Raw genomic sequence first — 19,308 nt, forward strand, 5'->3', positions numbered from 1 at the left:
ATTGATTAATCTCGAAAGGTGTTCAGGATGGGTGGGTGGGTTTCATCCCTTCATTCGGACGGGCAGGTATTAATTGGATAAATTAAGATGCATTTACTATTCCCCATGTGCAATCATTGTGCACCTTTACTTCTGTTGCTGTTGCATCTCAATCTCCTTTGCTCATCCAGATGGAATTGACAGTCTATGAAGACAGAAGTGGCCACATCTCTTGATTCCGTTCATAATTAGAGCAAATTACTGCAGAGGCTGGAATCTGTACTGAAAACACAAAATGCTGGAGACCGCAGAAGGTCAGGCAGCTTCCATGGAGAGAGGGCAAGCTAACGTTTTGAGTCTAGATGACTCTTCATCGGAGCTGATGTGAAGTGTGGAGGGGGCAGCATTTATGCCATAATCGGGTGGGTGGCGGGGTGTAGAGTGCTGGGGGAGAAAGGATGTTGATATTTCAGATTAAGTGATCAGAATGCGAGGAGAGCAGAATAATAGTGTATCTAACTGGAAAGAACAGACAGTCCCACTGGAGTTGTGGGGGTGGTGGTAGGACCTGGTGACAGAGAATGTAACAAGTAAAACTAAAACAAAGGGAAGGAGTGGGAGTGAGTTTACAATTTGAAGGTGTTAAATTCAATTTTAAGTCCAGAAGGCTGGAATCTGAAGATGAGATGTTGTCTCTCCAGTTTGCGCTGAGATTCATTGGAACACTGCAGCATGCCGAGGACAGACAAGTGGACATGGGAACAGGACACTGTGTTAATGTGACCGGCTACCGGAAGGTCGGGATCATGCTTGTGCATGGACCAGAGGTGTTCTGCAAAGTGGTCACCCAGTCTGTGTTTGCTTTCTCCAATGTAGAGTTGGCCACATTGGGTGCTGCGAATACAGTACACAAGATTGGAGGAGGTACAGGTGAAATGCTGCTTCACCTGGAAAGAGTGTTTAGGCCCTTGGATGGTGAGCAGTGAGGAGCTGAAGGGGCAGGTATTGCTGTCCTTGCTGCTCTCTGGACTAGGAAAGTTGGTCTTCCCCTCTGCCTCTTTTATAAAGTACCTGTGCTTCCACTTTTCATTTTCTATGGAATTGCTGATGAGGTGCTGCATTTTGTTGGAGGGTCTAGCCTGGTTGACCCTGACGGTTGAAGTTTTGTTCCTACGTCAGGTGTACAGAAGATTCAGGATAACGCCCAGCTCTGCAAACCTAACTCCAGAGAAAGCTCCTCGAGTCTTTGGATTTCTGTTTGGGGTAGCGCTAACTGGGGATAGGCCCACTGCCCCTAGAAGTGGTCCAGAGGCAGCTGTGGGGCAGTGGGGTGGCAAGACATGCTGTTTTAAAGGTTGTCCAAGGACTTCATCCCATTGGAACAAAACAGTTACAAAAAAAACAATTAAAACAGTCGTCACCTCTTACATCTGCTCTCTCCTCAGCTTCCCCATACCATGTCTATGCCAGCTTATGACCCACCCAACCCTGTTCTGGTTCATATGCCAATTTGTGCCTCTCTACCTCCATGATCCCTGTACCCTCCATGCCACTTTATTGCCAATGGATGGCAAACTATGACTCACTTCTTATCCTGATAGTCTGTTCTAGTGCCATGCCAACTTCATACAAACTCAGGCTAACTTAAGACCCCATACCCACCACTCTTTTCCCTTACACTGTCTGCCAACTTGCACAGTATCCCCAATATTAAAAAAAAACACACCACTGATAAAAGTCCATGCAATGCGTATAACTCCCTTTCAAATTGAATACAAACAAACATATTCTTCACCGACTTAATCCATTATAAAAGCAAACATTTGACTTCATAGTCCCAGGCAGGCTTATATCAACAAACATTTATTGAAATTACAAGCACAATATTTGGCAACTGAGAGGCACTACAGGCTGTCTGTATTTTTATTTCAAATACTATAGGGCAGAGGATTTTGAGAATATGGGTTCAAATCCCACCATGACAACGTTCAATTAGATTCTGGTATAGAAATAAATATGGCCTGGTGGCGACCACGTAACCACAGCTAGTTGTTGTAAAAACCCATCTGGTTCACTAATACCCTTTAAAGCAAGGGAACAGCCATCCTTACCTAGTCTGGCATAATGTGAGTCCAGACCCACATCAACCTGATTGACTCTGAACTGTCCTCTGGGCAATTAGGGAATGACAATAAATGTTGCCCAGCCAGCAACACCCACATCCTTTGAATTAATAACTTAAAAAGAACCTTTGTAATCTATACATTTCAATGAAATCACCTTTCATTCTTCTAAACTCTGGGGAATACAGACCCAATTTACTCAGTTCCTCATCATTGGATGACCCTCTCATTCTAGGCATTTCTTTTCATCTGATACTGTCCCTAACGTGCTTAGAAAGCCACTGATAGATCTTTCTCACTCGGTTTCTGTTTTGCAATAGAAACATTGAGTCATAGACATGTACAACACACAAGCAGACCCTTTTTCTGATGATTCTGTGTTTTCCTTATGTAAAGATGTTGTATGGATTATTACTCGTAATGCTCGATTTATCTCAGTTTGTAATTGTACCAGCCTCCAGCACTTCCTCTGGCAGCTCATTCCATACACGCACCACCCTCTGCGTGAAAATGTTGTCCCTTAGGTCCCTTTTAAATCTCTCCCCTCTCACCTGAAACCTACACCGTCTCGTTTTTACTCCCTTCCCCTGGGGAAAAGACCTTGTCTACTTACCCGATCCATGTCCCTCATGATTTTATAAACCTCTATAAGGTCGCCCCCTTGACATAGAATGCACTTTTGCCAAACATGTTTGTTTAAATGTTTCTGGCTGTTCATTTACTGCCGTACCTTTTCGTCTATTTACCCATCCAACCTTAGCCAGCTCTTCCCATCTACATAATTAGTTGTTTCAGTTTACAATTCTAGTTTGTGACTGGATGATGTTGTTTTCATTTCGTTTTACTGTGGAATTCAAAGAATCTAATTGAATTAGTGCTTGGAATATTGGGTGCATATAACTTGAGCTCTGCCTTAGGTCAGATCATACCTGATTTGAGAATTTGGCTGTAGTTTGTATTGTGAAAGCTGCTTGAAAATCTGTAACCAGGTAAGTCTACAGGTTTTGAACATACTACTATAACTTCATTAATGGCAGACTGGAACTGAATTCTGGAAGTCACATCAGACTGCCTGTGTCATTAATTTTGACTTGCATGAGAGGTATTAGCCAATGTTCTAGACTTGATTACCTGTCTGCTACTCTCAGCCAGTCTCAGTACAATGATTGGGTTGCTATAATCATTATGGACCAGACCAGACGCCCTCAAAATATTTTAAGAAGGTAGCCTAGACCTTAACATTTTCTTATTTTAAAGGCAATTGTGAAGTGCTGTGTTCCAGATGCAATGCAAACTACTCAATGTTATGCAAAACTAGGTTTAGTCAAACACTGTAGTTAAAATCCAACCAAAGAAAGAGAAATTTAGAATAACTTAACCCTACTGGAAAACTTAATTGAATAATAGATACAGTACCTATCACTAATTACTTGTTCCAATATAGTAACATCCCACAAACACACCCATTGGCATAAAGGCAAATTCAGAAACAGATTCTCACATACAGTTCTCCAATCCAGGAGGAAAAATCATTAAAGAACAAAAGAACAAAGGACAAAAGAGGAGTACAGCACAGGAACAGGCCCTTCGGCCCTCCAAGCCTGTGCCATTCATCATGCTTAACTTAACTAAAAACAAAACCTTCTGCCCTCATTTGGTCTGTATCCCTCTATTCCCTTGTAACTGTCCAGATGCCTCTTAAATGTCACCAACATGCCTGCTTCCACCACCTCATTTGGCAGTGTGTTCCAGGCTTCTACCACTCTCTGCATGAATAACTTCCCTTGCACATCTGTCTTAAACTTTCCCCCTCTCATCTTGAACCTGTGACCCCTTGAAAGTGAAACTTCAACCCTGGGAAAAAGCCTCTGACTATCCACCCTATCCATGCCTCTCATAGTTTTGTAGACCCCTATCAGGTCTCCTCTCAGCAGCCGTCTTTCTGGTGAAAACAATCCTAGTCTTTTTAACCTTTCCTCGTAGTCAATGCCCTCGAGACTGGGCAACATCCTAGTGAACTGCACTCTCTCCAAAACTTCCACATTCTTCTGGTAGGGTGGCGACCAAAACTGCACACAATACTCCAAATGCAGCCTAACCAGGGTCTTATATAGGTGCAACATGTTTTGCCAACTGTTGTACTCCATGGCCTGTCTGATGAAAGCAAACATGCCATATGCCTTCTTAATCACCTTGGCTATCTGTGTTGCCACTTTTAGGGAACTGTGGACCTGCACCCCAGACACATCTGTATGTTACTCTTCCTAAGGGTTCTGCCATTTATAGTACAATTCACACCTAAAGTTGATCCTCCAAATTGCATCACCTGGCATTTGTCTGGATTAAACTCCAGCTGCCATTTCTGTGCCCAAGTCGCCAATTTATCTATATCTTGTTGTATCCTTTCACAATCGTTGGCATTAACAGCAACTCCACCAATCTTTGTGTTATCTGCAAACTTGCTAATCAGACCACCTACATTTTCCTCCAGATCATTTATATATATATATTACAAACAACAGAGGACCTAAGACTGATCCCTGTGGAATACCGCTACTTAACGGTCTCCATTCAGAAAATCACCCTTCCACCATGACCCTCTGTCTTCTATCACCAAGCCAGTTTTATATCCATCCTGCCAGCCCACCCAGAGTCCCATGTGATGTTATTTTTTGTACCAATCTGCCATGTGGGACTTTATCAATTGTCTTACTAAAGTCCATATAAACTACGTCCATAGCCCTTCCCTCATCAATTGTTTTTGTCACTTCTTAAAAAAAATTCAATCAGGTTGGTGAGACATGACCTTCCCTGTAAAAAAACCATGCTGCCTGTCACTAACTTGTCCATTTTCTTCCAAATGTGCATATATCATCTCAGTATCATCTCCAAGAGCTTACCCACCACAAATATGAGGCTCACCGGCCTGTGATTTCCTGGATTATCCCTGCTTCCTTTCTTAAACAATGGAACAACATTGGCTAATTTCCAGTCCTCTGGAACCTCACCTGTGGTCAAAGAAGATGTGAAGATATCTGCTAATTCCCCAGCTATTTCTTCCCTTGCCTCCCACAGGAACCTGGGATGGATCCCATCTGGCTCTGGGGACTTGTCTACCTTAATGCATTTTAAGATACCCAAAACCTGAGTCCTCCTTCAATATTGACATTCTCGAGAGTATTCACACACTCATCCCTGACCTCAACATCAGTCATGTCCTTCTCCTTGGTGAATACTGATACAAAGTGCTCATTAGGGATCTCTCCCACGTCCTGTGGTTCCACGTATAACTTTCCCCCTTTGTCCTTTAGTGAGCCTACTCTTCCCCTTGCTCCCTCTTTCTTCTAACATATGCATAAAAATCCTTGGGATTCTCCTTGACCCTGTTTGCTAAAGACATTTAGCAAAGGCCTCTTTTAGCTTTCCTAATTCTGCGTTTAATTTCCTTCCTAATTTCTTTATACTCCTCAAGGGCTTCATCAGTTTGTAGCTGCCTAGGTCTATTGTACGCTTTCTTTTTCCTTTTGACTAAGCTTACAATTTCCCTTGTCATCCACGGTTCCTGAATCCTGCCATTCCTATCCTTCAGTTTTGCAGGGATATTCATGTCCTGCACTTTAATCAACTGGTCTTTAAAAGCCTCCCACATGCCTGACATAGATTTGCCTTCAAATAACTGCTCCCAATCCATATTCCCCAGTTCCTGTTTAATTTGGATGTAATTGGCCCTTGCCCAATTAAACACCCTCACCAGAGGGCCACTCTTGTCCTTGTCCTTGGCTGCTCAAAATCTTATTGAGTTATGGTGACTAAGCTCAAAATGCTCTCCTACTGAAACATCGATCACCTGTCCTGGCTCATTCCCTAGTACCAAGTCTAGTACGGCCTCCTGTCTGGTTGGAGTGTGAACATACTGTCTCAAAAAGCCCTCCTGGACACATTTAACGAATTGTTCTCCATCCATGTTTTTGGCTCTCAGGGAGTCCCAGCCAGTAAGAGGAAAGTTGAAGTCACCCACCACAACTACCCTGCTCCTTTCACACCTTCCTAGTATCTGACTACATATCTGCTCCTCTGTCTCCCATGGGCTGTTGGGAGGTCTATAGAAAACCGCCAACATTGTGATTTAACCCCTTCCTATTCCTGAGCTCCACCTATAATGCCTCACTGCGAGATACCTCCGACGTGTCCTCCCTCAATGCAGCTGTGATGTGATCCCTAATCAGCAGTGCAACTCCCCTGCCCCTTTTGGTTCCCTTTCTGTCCATCTAAAACTGCGATATCCTGGAATGCTAAGCTGCCAGTCCTGACTTTCCTCTAACCATGCCTCCGTAATGGCAACAACATCACAATCCCATGTAGTAGTCCATGCTCTTCGTTCATCTGTCTTACCTGTTATACTTCTTGCATTGAAGTAAATGCACTCCAGACCTCCAGTCCCTCTGAGCCCCGTGACTTCTCTCTGCCTGCTCTTACTCTGCACTGTGCATATCTCAGTCTCTCTTTTATCTCGAGTCCCTGCACCTACTGGCCTGTTGTTCGTGTTGTTCCTGCTGCCACCTCTCCCCCCACCCCACCACCAACCAAACTAGTTTAAACCCTCCCGAAGAGCTCTAGCAAACCTCCCGCCCAGGATATTGGTGTCCCTCCAGTTCAGTTGCAACCCATCCTTCTTGTACAGGTCCCACCTTCCCCAGAAGTCATCCCAATGATCCATATATCTAAAGCCCTCCCTCCTCCACCAGCTCTGTAGCCATGTGTTCAACTGTTCTCTCTCTCTGTTCCTAGCCTCACTAGCCCACGGCACATGTAGTAATCCTGAAATTACTGCCCTGGTAGTCCTGTGTTTTAGCTCCCTACCTAACTTCCTAAATGTCTTCACAGGACCTCTTCCTTCTTCCTACCTATATTATGTGTGCCAATGTGAACAATGATTTCTGTCTGTTTTCCCTCCTGTTTCAGGATGTCCTGTACCCACTTAGAGACATCCAGGACCCTGGCACCAGGGAGGCAACACGCCATCCTAGAGTCTCAATCCTGGCCACAGAAACACCTATCTGTGCCCCTGACTATCCAGTCACCTACTACCATTGCTCACCTGGACTTTGCTCCACCCTGCTCTACAGCAGAACCAGTTCAAGAGAAAATACCCAGAGAGTAGCAACCAGGAGACATTCGCTGAAGAATTCTCAACTCTGTTGAGACCCCAAAAGCTTTCGATGCTATTGGAAAACCAACTCCCAGAAATCTGGATCTGCGAGAGCTGGCCACACCCATTCAGGCAGTATTAAATAAAAACAAGGCCTCCCAAGCTGTTTACTCAAGTGTTGAGCAGTAGCCAGCTTGACACCTCTGCCTTACAACCTCTCTTCAAAAAATAAAGATGAAATAACCTCTTAAAGTAACAGCATCATCACATAAGTGACCTCATTGTTAGTTAGGAATGTTCCTACTCCTGCCCTCTTTGCAAATATTATGCCTTGAGGCTGTGGGTGGGTGAAGCAAGAACTCAGTTGGTGATAGGACCATCCTCAAGATTCACACGTGTGGAACGGCTACTTGTGAGAGTTGGCAGAAAGGGTTAACCACCCATATGTCAATACTCAAGGTGGAGCAATTAAACAAGAGGAGGAAACAGGGTGTAATAAACCCAGTGACACAGCGCTGGGGTGCACAATCCTTAATATTTATCTTGGACAGTGATTAGAATCTCATTCCAAAGTGCTGCAGGGTAATAACGATCCTTCCAGTTTTTTTCAATACGTCTTCTTCCCCACACAAGTCCATCTGTGCAAGGCAGCTTTAGTCTGGTGTAACCCTGATAAAATCATTGTGTCAAATGCCTGTCATCACATCGAGGTGATCTATGGATCCTTAACGCTGAACAGCTGCAACCTCACAACTACTGTGGATGTATGTTAGCCGCTGTGATACACACTATGAATGAAAGGGCTTTGAAATGCATTGCCTGTAATTACTGAAAGTGCAGCAGGGAAAGCAACATTCTGATGGGTAATTCTTCAAGTAAACACTAACACTTCAGTGCATGTATTGGGGGTTGGGTGTTGATGGGGGCGGGGGGGAGCTCGGAATTTGGAGACTGTGATTTCGACTGATTAATGAACTTAGGTTAATGTTAGCAGAATGAGAGTAAACTCTTTGATGGGTACAGAGGGTCCACTGCTCTGCAGCTGTGTTGATGCGTGGCTAGGCCTGGATGCTATTCAATTCGTCTTTGATCTTTTGTTCCTCATCATCAGATCAACAGTTTCTGTTGCCTTGTGCATTTCAGCATCAAAACCTGCATCAACCACTTAAAACCCTAATGGGGTTGATACATGTGACCAAAGTGCTTTGCAACAACTGTTCATGACGTGTGTGATATATTCAGGTTCATAACTTTAACATCCATTGAAATAATGTTGCTGTCTCTCTTGGTAAGCCCCATTGTCAAGTGATGACAGAATGAGTGATAGAACACAGTGATCATGCTTCGTTTTACTAAAAAGAAACGGGAGTTTATAAATAAGTCGATAACAGAGATTCAATCCAGAAACCACCATTTTAGGATAACAAATTTGGTCCACAGTGTCAAGGATTTGTGGAATGTTGGGGAGAGGAAAGAAACTCAAGTGCTGGAGGTAGGCAGCAGTAATTCTTCATGAGACACTGGAGAGTCATGAGCTCTGTGCGCCATTAGAATAGCAAGTGAAATGCCAATGGGAATGATTGATTGATTGATTTGATTTATTGTCACATGTACCTAAGTACAGTGAAAAACTTTGTTTACGAGCAGGACAGGCCAATCATAGTAAAGACATACAGTGCATCGGGTGAAAGAAAAATAAAACTTGGACCGAGGGCATACAGGTTACACAGGAGCAGGGAATTTGACCCATAGAACAAGTGTGAGCGCCGCGATCACAAACCTGAAATGAAAAGAAAAACAATAATCTCAGTTAATGCTCGTGTAGCTGACTCTTGTTCCCATGGTCCTAATGCATTTTTGAAAAAACATTGCTGAAGATATGAATTTGGATCCATTCAATTTCCTTTGTGCGCCAGGCAAGATCAACATTAACCAGATCAGCATGATACAAAGTTAGAGAGGTACATTCATCAGTCTACTATTAGCAGGGAGGAAGCTGTTCTTGAACCTGTTGGTGTGTGTGTTCAAGCTTCTGTATCTTCTGTGCGACAGAAGGCATTGTAGGAGACTGTTACAGGGATGCGAGGGTCTTTGATGATATTAGCAACCTTTCCATGGTAACAAGCCATGCAGATGGAGTCCATGGTTGGAAGGTTGGCTTCCGTGATGGGCCGGGCTGTGCACACCACCTTCTGTAGTGTATTACAGTCCTGGGCAGAGCGTTGCCATACCAGGCCGTTATGCACCCGGACAGTATGCTTTCAATGGTGCATCTGTAGAAGTTGGTGAGGGCCCTTATGGACATGGCAAATTTCCTGAGTTGCCTGAGGAAGAAGAGGCGTTGTTGTGCCTTCTTGACTGTCACATCTATGAGGGAAATCCAGGACAGACCTTTGGTTATCGTCACTCTCAGGAACTTGAGTCTCTCCACCCTCTCAACCTCCACTTGGTTGATGTCGATGGGGGGCATGTTCTCCTCCTTTCTTTCTGAAGTCAATGATCAGTTCTTTTGTTTTGCCGACGTTGAGAGAGAGGTTGTTCTCACTGCATCACATCGCCACGAATAAATGAGGCTTTATTCCTGTCACTTTCAGTGATCCACCAGCATTTTTGATGAGACCACTGAAGCTGAGGTTGTGAACTTGGTGCTGTCTGAAATTGAACAGATCCAAATTCATATCTTCAGCAAAGGTTTATGAGTGTTTTTCAAAAATGCATTCGGACCACGGGAGCAAGATTCAGGCACACGAGCATTAACTGAGATTATTGTATTTCTTTTCATTTCAGGTTTGTGATCGCGGCACTCACACTTGTTCTATGGGTCAAATCCTCTGCTCCAGAGGTGACAACCTTGGAATTGGGTTCACTGAAACAGAAATTGCTGGAAAAGCTCAGCATCTGTGGAGAGAAATCAGAGTTAACGTTTCGATTCGAGTGACCCTCGCTCAGATTTGCAGCATCCGCAGTTCTTTCGGCTTTCATTTGAAGTTAGCCGCAGTATTTAATTGGACAAGGTGGTGGCTCACCTGAACAGATCCACCGGAATCATGCCTGGGACATGTTTAGCCCAGCTAAGAACCACTTAAGGGTTGAAACCTGGCATTGGGATTGAGCCATGTATTGCATTTGTTGTGGTCAAACAGTATGGGTAGCCTATCACCTAAGGGTGGGGTGTGTACCTCAGTCAAAGGCAATCTGTGCCCAATCAAGGGACTGTAGAGGGCAAGGTAGTGCCCACTGGGAACAAGCCCTGTGCTTCTGACCCTCTCCCCCACCCCTATCCTGACCCTCTTTGTGACTCCTATAAACCTGTTCAGTGGCTCAGTGGTTAGCTCTGCTGCCTCACAGCGCCAGGGACCCGGGTTCGATTCCACCCTCGGGCGACTGTCCTTCTGGAGTTTGCACGTTCTCCCCGTGTCTGTGCGGGTTTGCTCCGGTTTCCTCCCACAGTCCAAAGATGTGCAGGTTATAGGTGGATTGGCCATGCTAAATTGTCCCATAGTGCTCAGGGATGTGCAGGCTGGGTGGATTAGCCATGGGAAATGCAGGGCTCTAGGGATAGCATAGGGGAATGGGTCTGGGTGAGATTCTCTTTGGACTTGATGGGCTGAATGGCCTGTTTCCATCCAGGAGGGATTCTACGAAGTTAGAGTGCAGTATTTCGTTATGGATGTGTGACGGAGGGGTGAGTGGAATGTGATCTTCTAGTCACTCAGTCTATCATGCTGCCTCCATCCAGAAGAAACATTATAAGAATTATAAAACATATCTTCCCGTTCACCTTGTCCCTCAGCTATGTTTATGGTTGTCAGGCAACAGAACATTCGGTTGGGTAGACGTGGGGATGTCACAGTGAGGTGATGGCAGTCAGACATGAGGATTCCATGGAGGACCGAAAACAATCAGTCAAATTGCTGCCTCAAATGCTTTGTGAACACAGGGTGAGGCTTAGCTGTGATGGTACCCAAGTTGAAAACTCAACTGTGCAGAAGATGGCTCCTTGGTGTGATACATCACAGCCAACAGGAACCTGGTTGAATCCCATTGGCAGTCCCCCAATACCTTAACCTCTGTCAATGTCTTTCCTATGACGGTAGACAGTTATCCGGTCATTGGGGGTGGAATAGATCGAGGGAATGTTTCACACTTGAGCCTGATCCCAGCCCTCACCTTTCATGACACTGGGTTTTGTAGTAGTGGTCGCTGGATTGCAATCAGGAGCAGGAATCTTGCTTTAAATTTCTCTGCAGTATCTCTGTGACCAGTGATACTGTTGGTGGGGTTCTGATAAATCAGCTGTGGACTATCCCTGCAACCTTTCAAAACCACATCAGCTATAGGCACTGGATCACGTCGCCTAACGATTGTGACCGAGCTCCGCAAATACAGTTGATGCAAAGATGCGACTTCAGAATTTGTGTTGATTCTTTTTATTGAGGAGCTGAACTGAAAGACCCGCAGCGGACTGTTGAGTCTTTGATCGAGACTTGTTAATCAGTTTTCAGGGGAAAAAAAAGATAAAGAGACGGCTATCCACTGGGGGAAGTTAAAAAGATCAGATAGAAATTAGCTCAAATGTTGACCTTGAGCTAACTCAGCAATAGAGCTGCTGAACTGTTTTGCAGATTATCTGTTTAAGCATTGTGTTAAACTAACTGGTACAGTGCCATTAATAGATTGAGCTATGCTTTTCAATACAGGCTCCAGATGCAGACAATTTTTACAACTTGCTTTGTAATTAACTGCACAAGGGCAAATAGTTTAGTTCAGACGCCATCAATTTACAGATCAGTCTCTGGCTGTTTCATTGAGCTAGCCTGTAAGAGTTTTGCTGCTTTGCCTAATTTCCTGTAGTTTTCAACTCTGTGGAGCTGAGTTGACATTCTGAGCTGTTAATTGCCCAACTGAAAAAAGCACAAAATGGACATTATTTCCCGCAGATTCCAATTTTCCAGATTTCTACTGGCATGGCGAACAAGATCACAGACAACATACCCATCCAGTTGAAAATGAAAATTAGAGATGTAGGGAGCAAATTAATAACAGCACCCTCCTATATGAAAGATGTTATGAAACTTGAAAGGGTTCAGAAAAGATTTACAGGGATATAGCCAGGATTGAAGGGTTTGATCTATAGGAGGAGGCTGAACAGGCTGGGGCTATTTTCCCTGGAAAGTCGGAGGCTGAGGAGTGATCTTACAGAAGTTTATAAAATCATGAAGGACATGGATAGAGTGCATAGTCGAGGTCTTTTCCCCAGGGTAGGGCAGTCCAAAACTAGAGGGGCATAGGTTTTAGGTGAGAGGGGGGAAAGATATATTTTCGGACTTAAGGGGCAGCTTTTTTATGCAGATGGTGGAACGTGTATGGAATGAGCTGCCAGAGGAAGTGGTGGAGTGGCTATAATTAAAAATTTAAAAAGTATCTGGATGGGTACATGAATAGGAAGTGTTTAGAGGGATATGGGCTAAATGCTGGCAAGTGGGACTCGATTAATTTGGGATATCTGGTCGGCATGGACGAGTTGGACCGAAGGATCTGTTTACTTGATATACATCTGTATGAATCTATGACTTCTTCCAAATTTGAACCCCAACCCCCTCCATTCCATTATCCAGTTTATTATCCATTTCTTTTCTGATATGGTGGGATTGTTTTATGAACAAAGATTAAGCAGGCTGGACTCTATTCATTAGAATTTAGAAATCAGAGAGGTGATCTTACTGCAGCATATCGGATTCTTAAGGGATTTAACAGGATAAACACTCAGACGATATTTGTCCTCATGGGAGAGACTAGGCCCAAAAGGCATAGTCTTAGAGGTAAGCGGCAACAATTTAACACTGAAACGAAGAAGAATTTCTTCTCTTTGAGGGTTGTGAGTCTTTGGAACATCTTGCCACAGAGAGCTGTGGTGGCAGAGTCATTGTGGATATGTAAGGCTGAGATAGACAATTCTTGATCAGTCTGGGAATCGTGGGTCATGGGGAAAAGGCAGGAAAGTGGACGTGAGGAATATCAGATCAGTTGTGGTCGTGTGGAATGGACTCGAGAGGCCACAGTCTTATCCCTGCTCCTATTTCTTATCTGTCAACTCCTTCAGTTCACATCAACCATGTCCTCTGTCCCCTGTCCCATTGGAGCTGGCACTAACCTCCTGTCATTGCGTTTGGCCTTCCACTGCATTTATGCTGTTACCTTTGACCCTCTGAGTTCCACCTGGCGCACCCCTTCTCCCTTAGCCCCTGCTCCTCACTTCCACTTGGCACATTCTTCCCCTTCTCCATCAATTCCAAATGACATCAGCCTTCATTCTTCCATTCATCATGAGGAGTGATGAGTGAACTTGAGACAGTGACTAGTTTCCTTTCTCTGTCTCCATCATCTGACTGAACTGATTGCCATTCCTATTCAGTGTTGTTTGTCACATTTGCTTTCAAATGTGGAAAATATCTTTTGGAGGCAACTCATAGTTGGACAATTATTAATTAATATTTTGTAATGAAGTGTTTAATACTTTTTGGCAAATAGTAATGGGAGCGTATTCGACTGAATATTTGCTTTTCATTCTATCAGTTGTGCTGTGTGAGGGAAACAAATACGTGTGAAGGTTACTCAGTAATGGAAGTCCCAAAGGTTATGCACTAATTTTGAAGGGACATCCTGGACTTTGTATGGAGGTTGTGAAGGTGCGGAGCAGGATTGCAGAGGGGATGGGTGGGTAATGTTTGGGTGGAGGCACAGTAATAGGTCTATGTTGAAGTATCAAGAAATGCCACAGAGTATAAGCTGTACTGGGTCTTCAGCACACAGTTAGAGTCATAGATGTCGACAGAATGGAAACAGGCCCTTCGGCCCAACTTGTCCATGCTGCCCAGTTTTCACAATTGAAACTGGTCCCATTTGCCTGCGTTTGGTCCGTAATCCCTCCATATCTATTCCATCCTTGCACCTGTATAAATTTTTCTGAAATGACGAAATTGTACTCACTTCCATCGCTACCTATGGCAGCCCGTTCCAGACACTCACCACCCTGAGTTGAAAACTGGAGTGCCCAAGAAGAGGGGAATTGGAAATTTGGGGAGCCAGTTATGCACGGCATCTTTTATCCATCTTTGTAGCAGCTGATGAAAGGAAAGCATTGGTGACAAGCCTAGAAGTTGTATGAACAGTTAGCTCATTCCCATGTACACTGTTGATGTGCTTTCTAGTAAGATGTGAGCAAAGAAAGAGGACATTTCACAACCTACAGAGGTGACTGCAACCTTATCAATGAGAGTAAAAAGCTGCAGGTCCCAATGACACGTCATTGCACTGTAATGTAACCATTCTTTTAATTAATGGGAACTGTTCTTTTGGTTGACGTCAGGATTGCTGGTTTGGTCTCCTGCAAACGTAGGCAAGCAGACAAGATTCATTTCTGTGTAATTACATGTCACCTCATTAGCGCACGGAAGCCTGCAGCAAGAACAAATCTATTCCCTGCCTAGGTCTCAAAGGGGTTCTGTCTCTTGTGTAAATATACTCAGTGACCTTTTATAATGACAGGAGGCGTGCACAATGTTGCCCTCTGAGCCCAAAGCAGTTCGTAGCATCGTAAGAGAGAAAAAGATTTTCCAGAGACCATGTGTTGAAATTAAGAAAATTTTTTTTGTTACCTTTAAGGAGAATGCATTACAAAAGGTTTATAAGGGACACAGCAAAGAATTTAATTGCAGTTTTGTTTCCAGCAACAGAGAATGGGAACAAAGTTGGATGTTACAAAGGTACCAAAATGCTGTCCATTCTGCCACAAAGTGCCTCATTTGTTGTATTGGTAAGGTGCTTAGCAAACCCTAACCCTAACATCCACTCGAGGTGTGCAGAGCGAGCAGATTATGGTGCCATTCAGTGTGCAATGCTGATTTGATAGTAGGGTCAATGGGGTAAGATCATTATAGCACTCCTGTCAGAGCATATTGAGGGATTGGCAACCATGTAAAATGCCTCTGGCTGTATGCAGCACGGAATATTTGACATGAAACGTGTACATTGTAAAAGGAAACCATTGCAGCAGTTACAGTGAGGCATTTCATGTACTGGATTGGAAGAAACTGTTATATATTGCAGTCCATGTAATGTCAAATGTGAAATCTTAGGTATTGTATCCTTACAAATGATATGAATAAAGTACGTTTTTGGGAGGAGGAAGGAATTGTAATTTTGGAGCTTTTGCCAGCAAACATCCTCTAAAACTTCAAAAAAAGCTGAACATATGCTCAGCAGCATGAAAACATCACCCCCGCACAATGCAGGGAATTAATGTTTGAGGTGGTGGATGAGATGCCAATAGTGGTGTTCACTTTATCTGTGTTTGATTATGTGAGCCTTGTAACTGATCTATGCTCATTGTGCTCTCTTGGTTGGTTAAACTTGGCATGGGGACTCAGTCCAAAGTAAATAGGGTAGGTGCTGGGAATGGGATAAACATGAATGCATCAAACATTTTTTTAATTGCAGGGAAACTTTAGAATACTTCTAAATAGATCTCTTGCGCAGTTAGAAACTGGTGTATCGCTCTGAGAAACTTAACACATTCAAGCAGGTCGCTTTGTCCTGGACCTGTTGAGTTTCTTACACCCCTGCCTTTTGCTGTGCAGTTGCAGACAGGCTCTGGGGAGTCATTAAGAGTTACTCACCACAGAATTCTCAATCTCTGACCTTATCGTCTCAGTATTTATGTAGCTACACCAGGCATGTTTCCTTTCAATGGGAACCCCTTCAAAATGTGTGGTGGGATGTTCAGGAATGTTAATGGGATTCAATGTTAATGGAAGTTGCTAGCCTCCATGTTGTTGGGGATGGTCAATACCTGGTATCTGTGTAGAATGAATTCTTAGAGCTATACCTCTGGCATTGACCATTATCTCTGACTCGCTGCTAAGTAGTTGTTAGGGAAGGACTCAGCAACCCTTTGATTTTGTATCTGATCTCCACCAAGGCATACAGTGCATCTGAAAACCACAGCTTCTGCACTCTCTCATGGGCAGCCATCGCTGACTTTTCAACAACGCACTCTGTCAGTCACAAGCCATCTTTGCTTCGAGAGATGCAGCTCAGCTGTGTCATGTGTTTAAGAATTTGGCCGCCTGAGCAACTGATGAACAAAGTGGGTCAGTCTGCCTATAACAAGAACCTACTACAATGAGCAGTCAGTTCATGGTAGGGATCAAGACACAAGACACATGCAAACCACACATTGTGATTCCCCCAGGTGCCCATTTACCAATTTAATCTCCAAACGGATGCACCAGCTCACTGGAAGTGATTTTGATGCCATTATCATAGAATTGTAGAATCCCTATAGTGTGGGAGCTGACCATTCAGCCCATCATTGACCCTCCAAAGAGCATCCCACCTGGACCCTCCCCCCCCCCCCCCCCCCCCCCCCCCCCTATCCCTGTAACCCAGCATTTCTCGTGGCTGATCCACATAACGTGTACATCCCTGGACTCTATGGACAATTTAGCATGACCAAGCTGCTCCACGTAGAAAGTCGACCAAGAGTGGAATCATACCGAAGTCCCTGGCACTGTGAGGCAGCAGTGCTAACCACTGAGGCACCGTGCCCCCTGCCATGGGTCAGATTATGGATTAGAAAATACAAAAAAGAAACCAAACCCAACCATTTTCAACCTCTTAAGACATGAGTGATAGAGAACTGCTAGGAATTGGAGGAACTCAATTAGAATTTCTAATCAGACCGAAGTGAAATGTGTGATTTCCATCAGTGCAGACTTCCACCTCTGAAGCATAGTGTACAGTGGTTGTTTTACAGGGTTCTCACTCACAGTACACCTTTTAACAGTTGCAAAGTATCACTTCTGCAGCTTTCAGCTTTTCTGTCGATGTGTAGAATGCTGCAGCAGGTTAAATACATCAACATCATTGTGTAGAGTGTGAAGTCTGTCGCTGAACAGTGTGCAGGAGATGTATGAACCTCAGTGGAGACAGTCAGAAACAAGGTTCTGTCTCTGATAATCCAATTGCCCCATCCAGCCACACTCTGTAACACCTTCCTGGCAACACCATGTGCTTCTGACCAACCGTATTGATGATAGAGTGAACATGGCACGGTGGCTCAGTGGTTAGCACTGCTGCCTCACAGCACCAGGGACCTGGGTTCAATTCTACCCTTGGGCGACTGTCTGTGTGAAGTTTGCACATTGTCTGTGTGGGTTCCCTGCAGGTGCTCTGGTTTCCTCCCACAGTCTGAAGATGTGCGCATTAGGTGGATTGGCCATGCTAAATTGCCCATCGTGTTCAGGGATGTGTGGGTTATAGGGGGATGGGTCTGAGTGGGCTGCTGCAAGGTTTGGTGTGGACTTGTTGGTCCGAAGGGCCTGTTCCCACACTGTAGGGATTCTATGTAGTGATGTTACTGTACACAGAACAAACTGACTGCATTAAACAGAGTAAGAGCCTGAAAGCAAGGCAGCTATTCTTATACCAGAACGTCTCATATCTGAATGCAATGTTCTTTCACAGACGTGAGCATTTATTTTCCAGAGGGCAGTGAAGAGTCGACCACATTGCTGTTGGTCTCAAGCCACATGTATGGCAGACCAGGTAAGGTTGGCAGATTTCCTTCCCTAAAGGAAGTGGGTGAACCAGAGGATTTTTTTAAAACGATAACCTATAGTTTAACCATTTCTGAGACTAGATTTTTTGAAAATGTTAATTGAGCTTAAATTCCAGAAACTGCTGTGGTGGTGTTGGAACCATATTGCCAAGGCATTAGCATGGCTTTTTGGCTGATATTACTGCCAACTCCTTTGTGTTAAACTAGGGGAGGCAATGGCCTAATGGTGTTATTTCTGGACCATGCTCTGGGGACATGGGTTTGAATCCTGCCATGGCAGGTGATGGAATTTGAATTCAATAAAACAAAATCCTGCAGTTAAAATTGAAATAACTCCACAGAGGCCGGTATCTAGTCACCAAGTCAGTCTTTATTTACACATGCACAGTACACAGACTCTGACCAGCTCGCAGCCAGTCCCTAGGGTGAGGACACTCTCTGAGACTCCTGTTTACTTCTGTCAACCAGAGCTCCCTGATTGGCCCAAGTTAACAACCCCAATCAGGGATCTCATACTCAGTGAGATCTATCTGGCCAACCTCATTCCAATCACTACAAAAGTCTAATGATAACCATGAAACCATTGTTGATTATTGGAAAAAACCATCTGGTTCACTCATGTCCTGTACAGACCCTTCTTGGTCTGGACTACATGTGACTCCAATGTGGTTGACTCTTGACTGCCCTCTGGGGTGGGCAATAAACGTTGGCCTAGCCCACGATGCTCTCATCCTGTGAATAAATAAAAAAAAGCTATAAGCTGGTGTGGACTTGCTGTAGTGTGTTGTATGTACAACAGATTGAACTGTGACCTTATTACAGTGAAGGATGTCGTGCAGCACTGGATTGATCCATGTCTGTCTCAATGCCCAACATAAGCAGATAGTTTTGGTGTTTTGAGCACAAAGTGAACAGGAGTTGTCACTGGCCCAGCACCACTTCTAAGTACAATATATAGGTTGTTTGATGGTGTTTGTTTTGTGCTTTCTTACAGGCGACTCAACAAGAATAAACTGCAAATACTTCCTGAGCTTCTCTTCCAGGGCACCCCCAAGCTCTCCCGACTGTGAGTAACCAAAAGATTTTTTTTTAATTTAAGTATTCTTCACTCAACTTTTACTTCTTCAAAATCACACCTTTTGAAGCACTGATTGAAACAATCTAATTTACAAAATTGTGTAGTGCGGTGGAAGAAAATAATGTTCGCAAAGTGTTTGCTTAATTGATCAGTCAGTGCCTTGCTTGTGTGAGTTGGTTGGTCTGCCATCTCCTTAAGAACGTGTTCATTCAAGTGGTTTAAATTCTTGGCCATCCAGAAATCATGGCGCTCTTGTGCCCATCAGAATGTTTCAGGAAGATTAGGATGGTGAATTCAATTTTTGTGCCCAACAGTATGTTTCAGAAAGACTAGGATGGTGAATTCCATTTTTGTGCCC

General features: G+C 44.1%; 1 protein-coding gene across 1 annotated transcript in view; it reads left to right on the top strand.

The window, feature by feature from the left end:
• LOC109911258 (slit homolog 3 protein-like) overlaps window positions 1-19,308 on the top strand; it is a 614,108-nt gene that overhangs the window by 81,481 nt on the left and 513,319 nt on the right. Inside the window, exon 4 of the mRNA XM_048603610.1 lies at window positions 18,867-18,938. Within this exon, the coding sequence (XP_048459567.1) occupies window positions 18,867-18,938 (72 nt within the window). The remainder of the gene's footprint in view (window positions 1-18,866; window positions 18,939-19,308) is intronic.

This window comes from Rhincodon typus, chromosome 12 (assembly GCF_021869965.1).
Source record: "Rhincodon typus isolate 14 chromosome 12, sRhiTyp1.1, whole genome shotgun sequence".
In the NCBI taxonomy this organism is placed as follows: Eukaryota; Metazoa; Chordata; class Chondrichthyes; order Orectolobiformes; family Rhincodontidae; genus Rhincodon; species Rhincodon typus.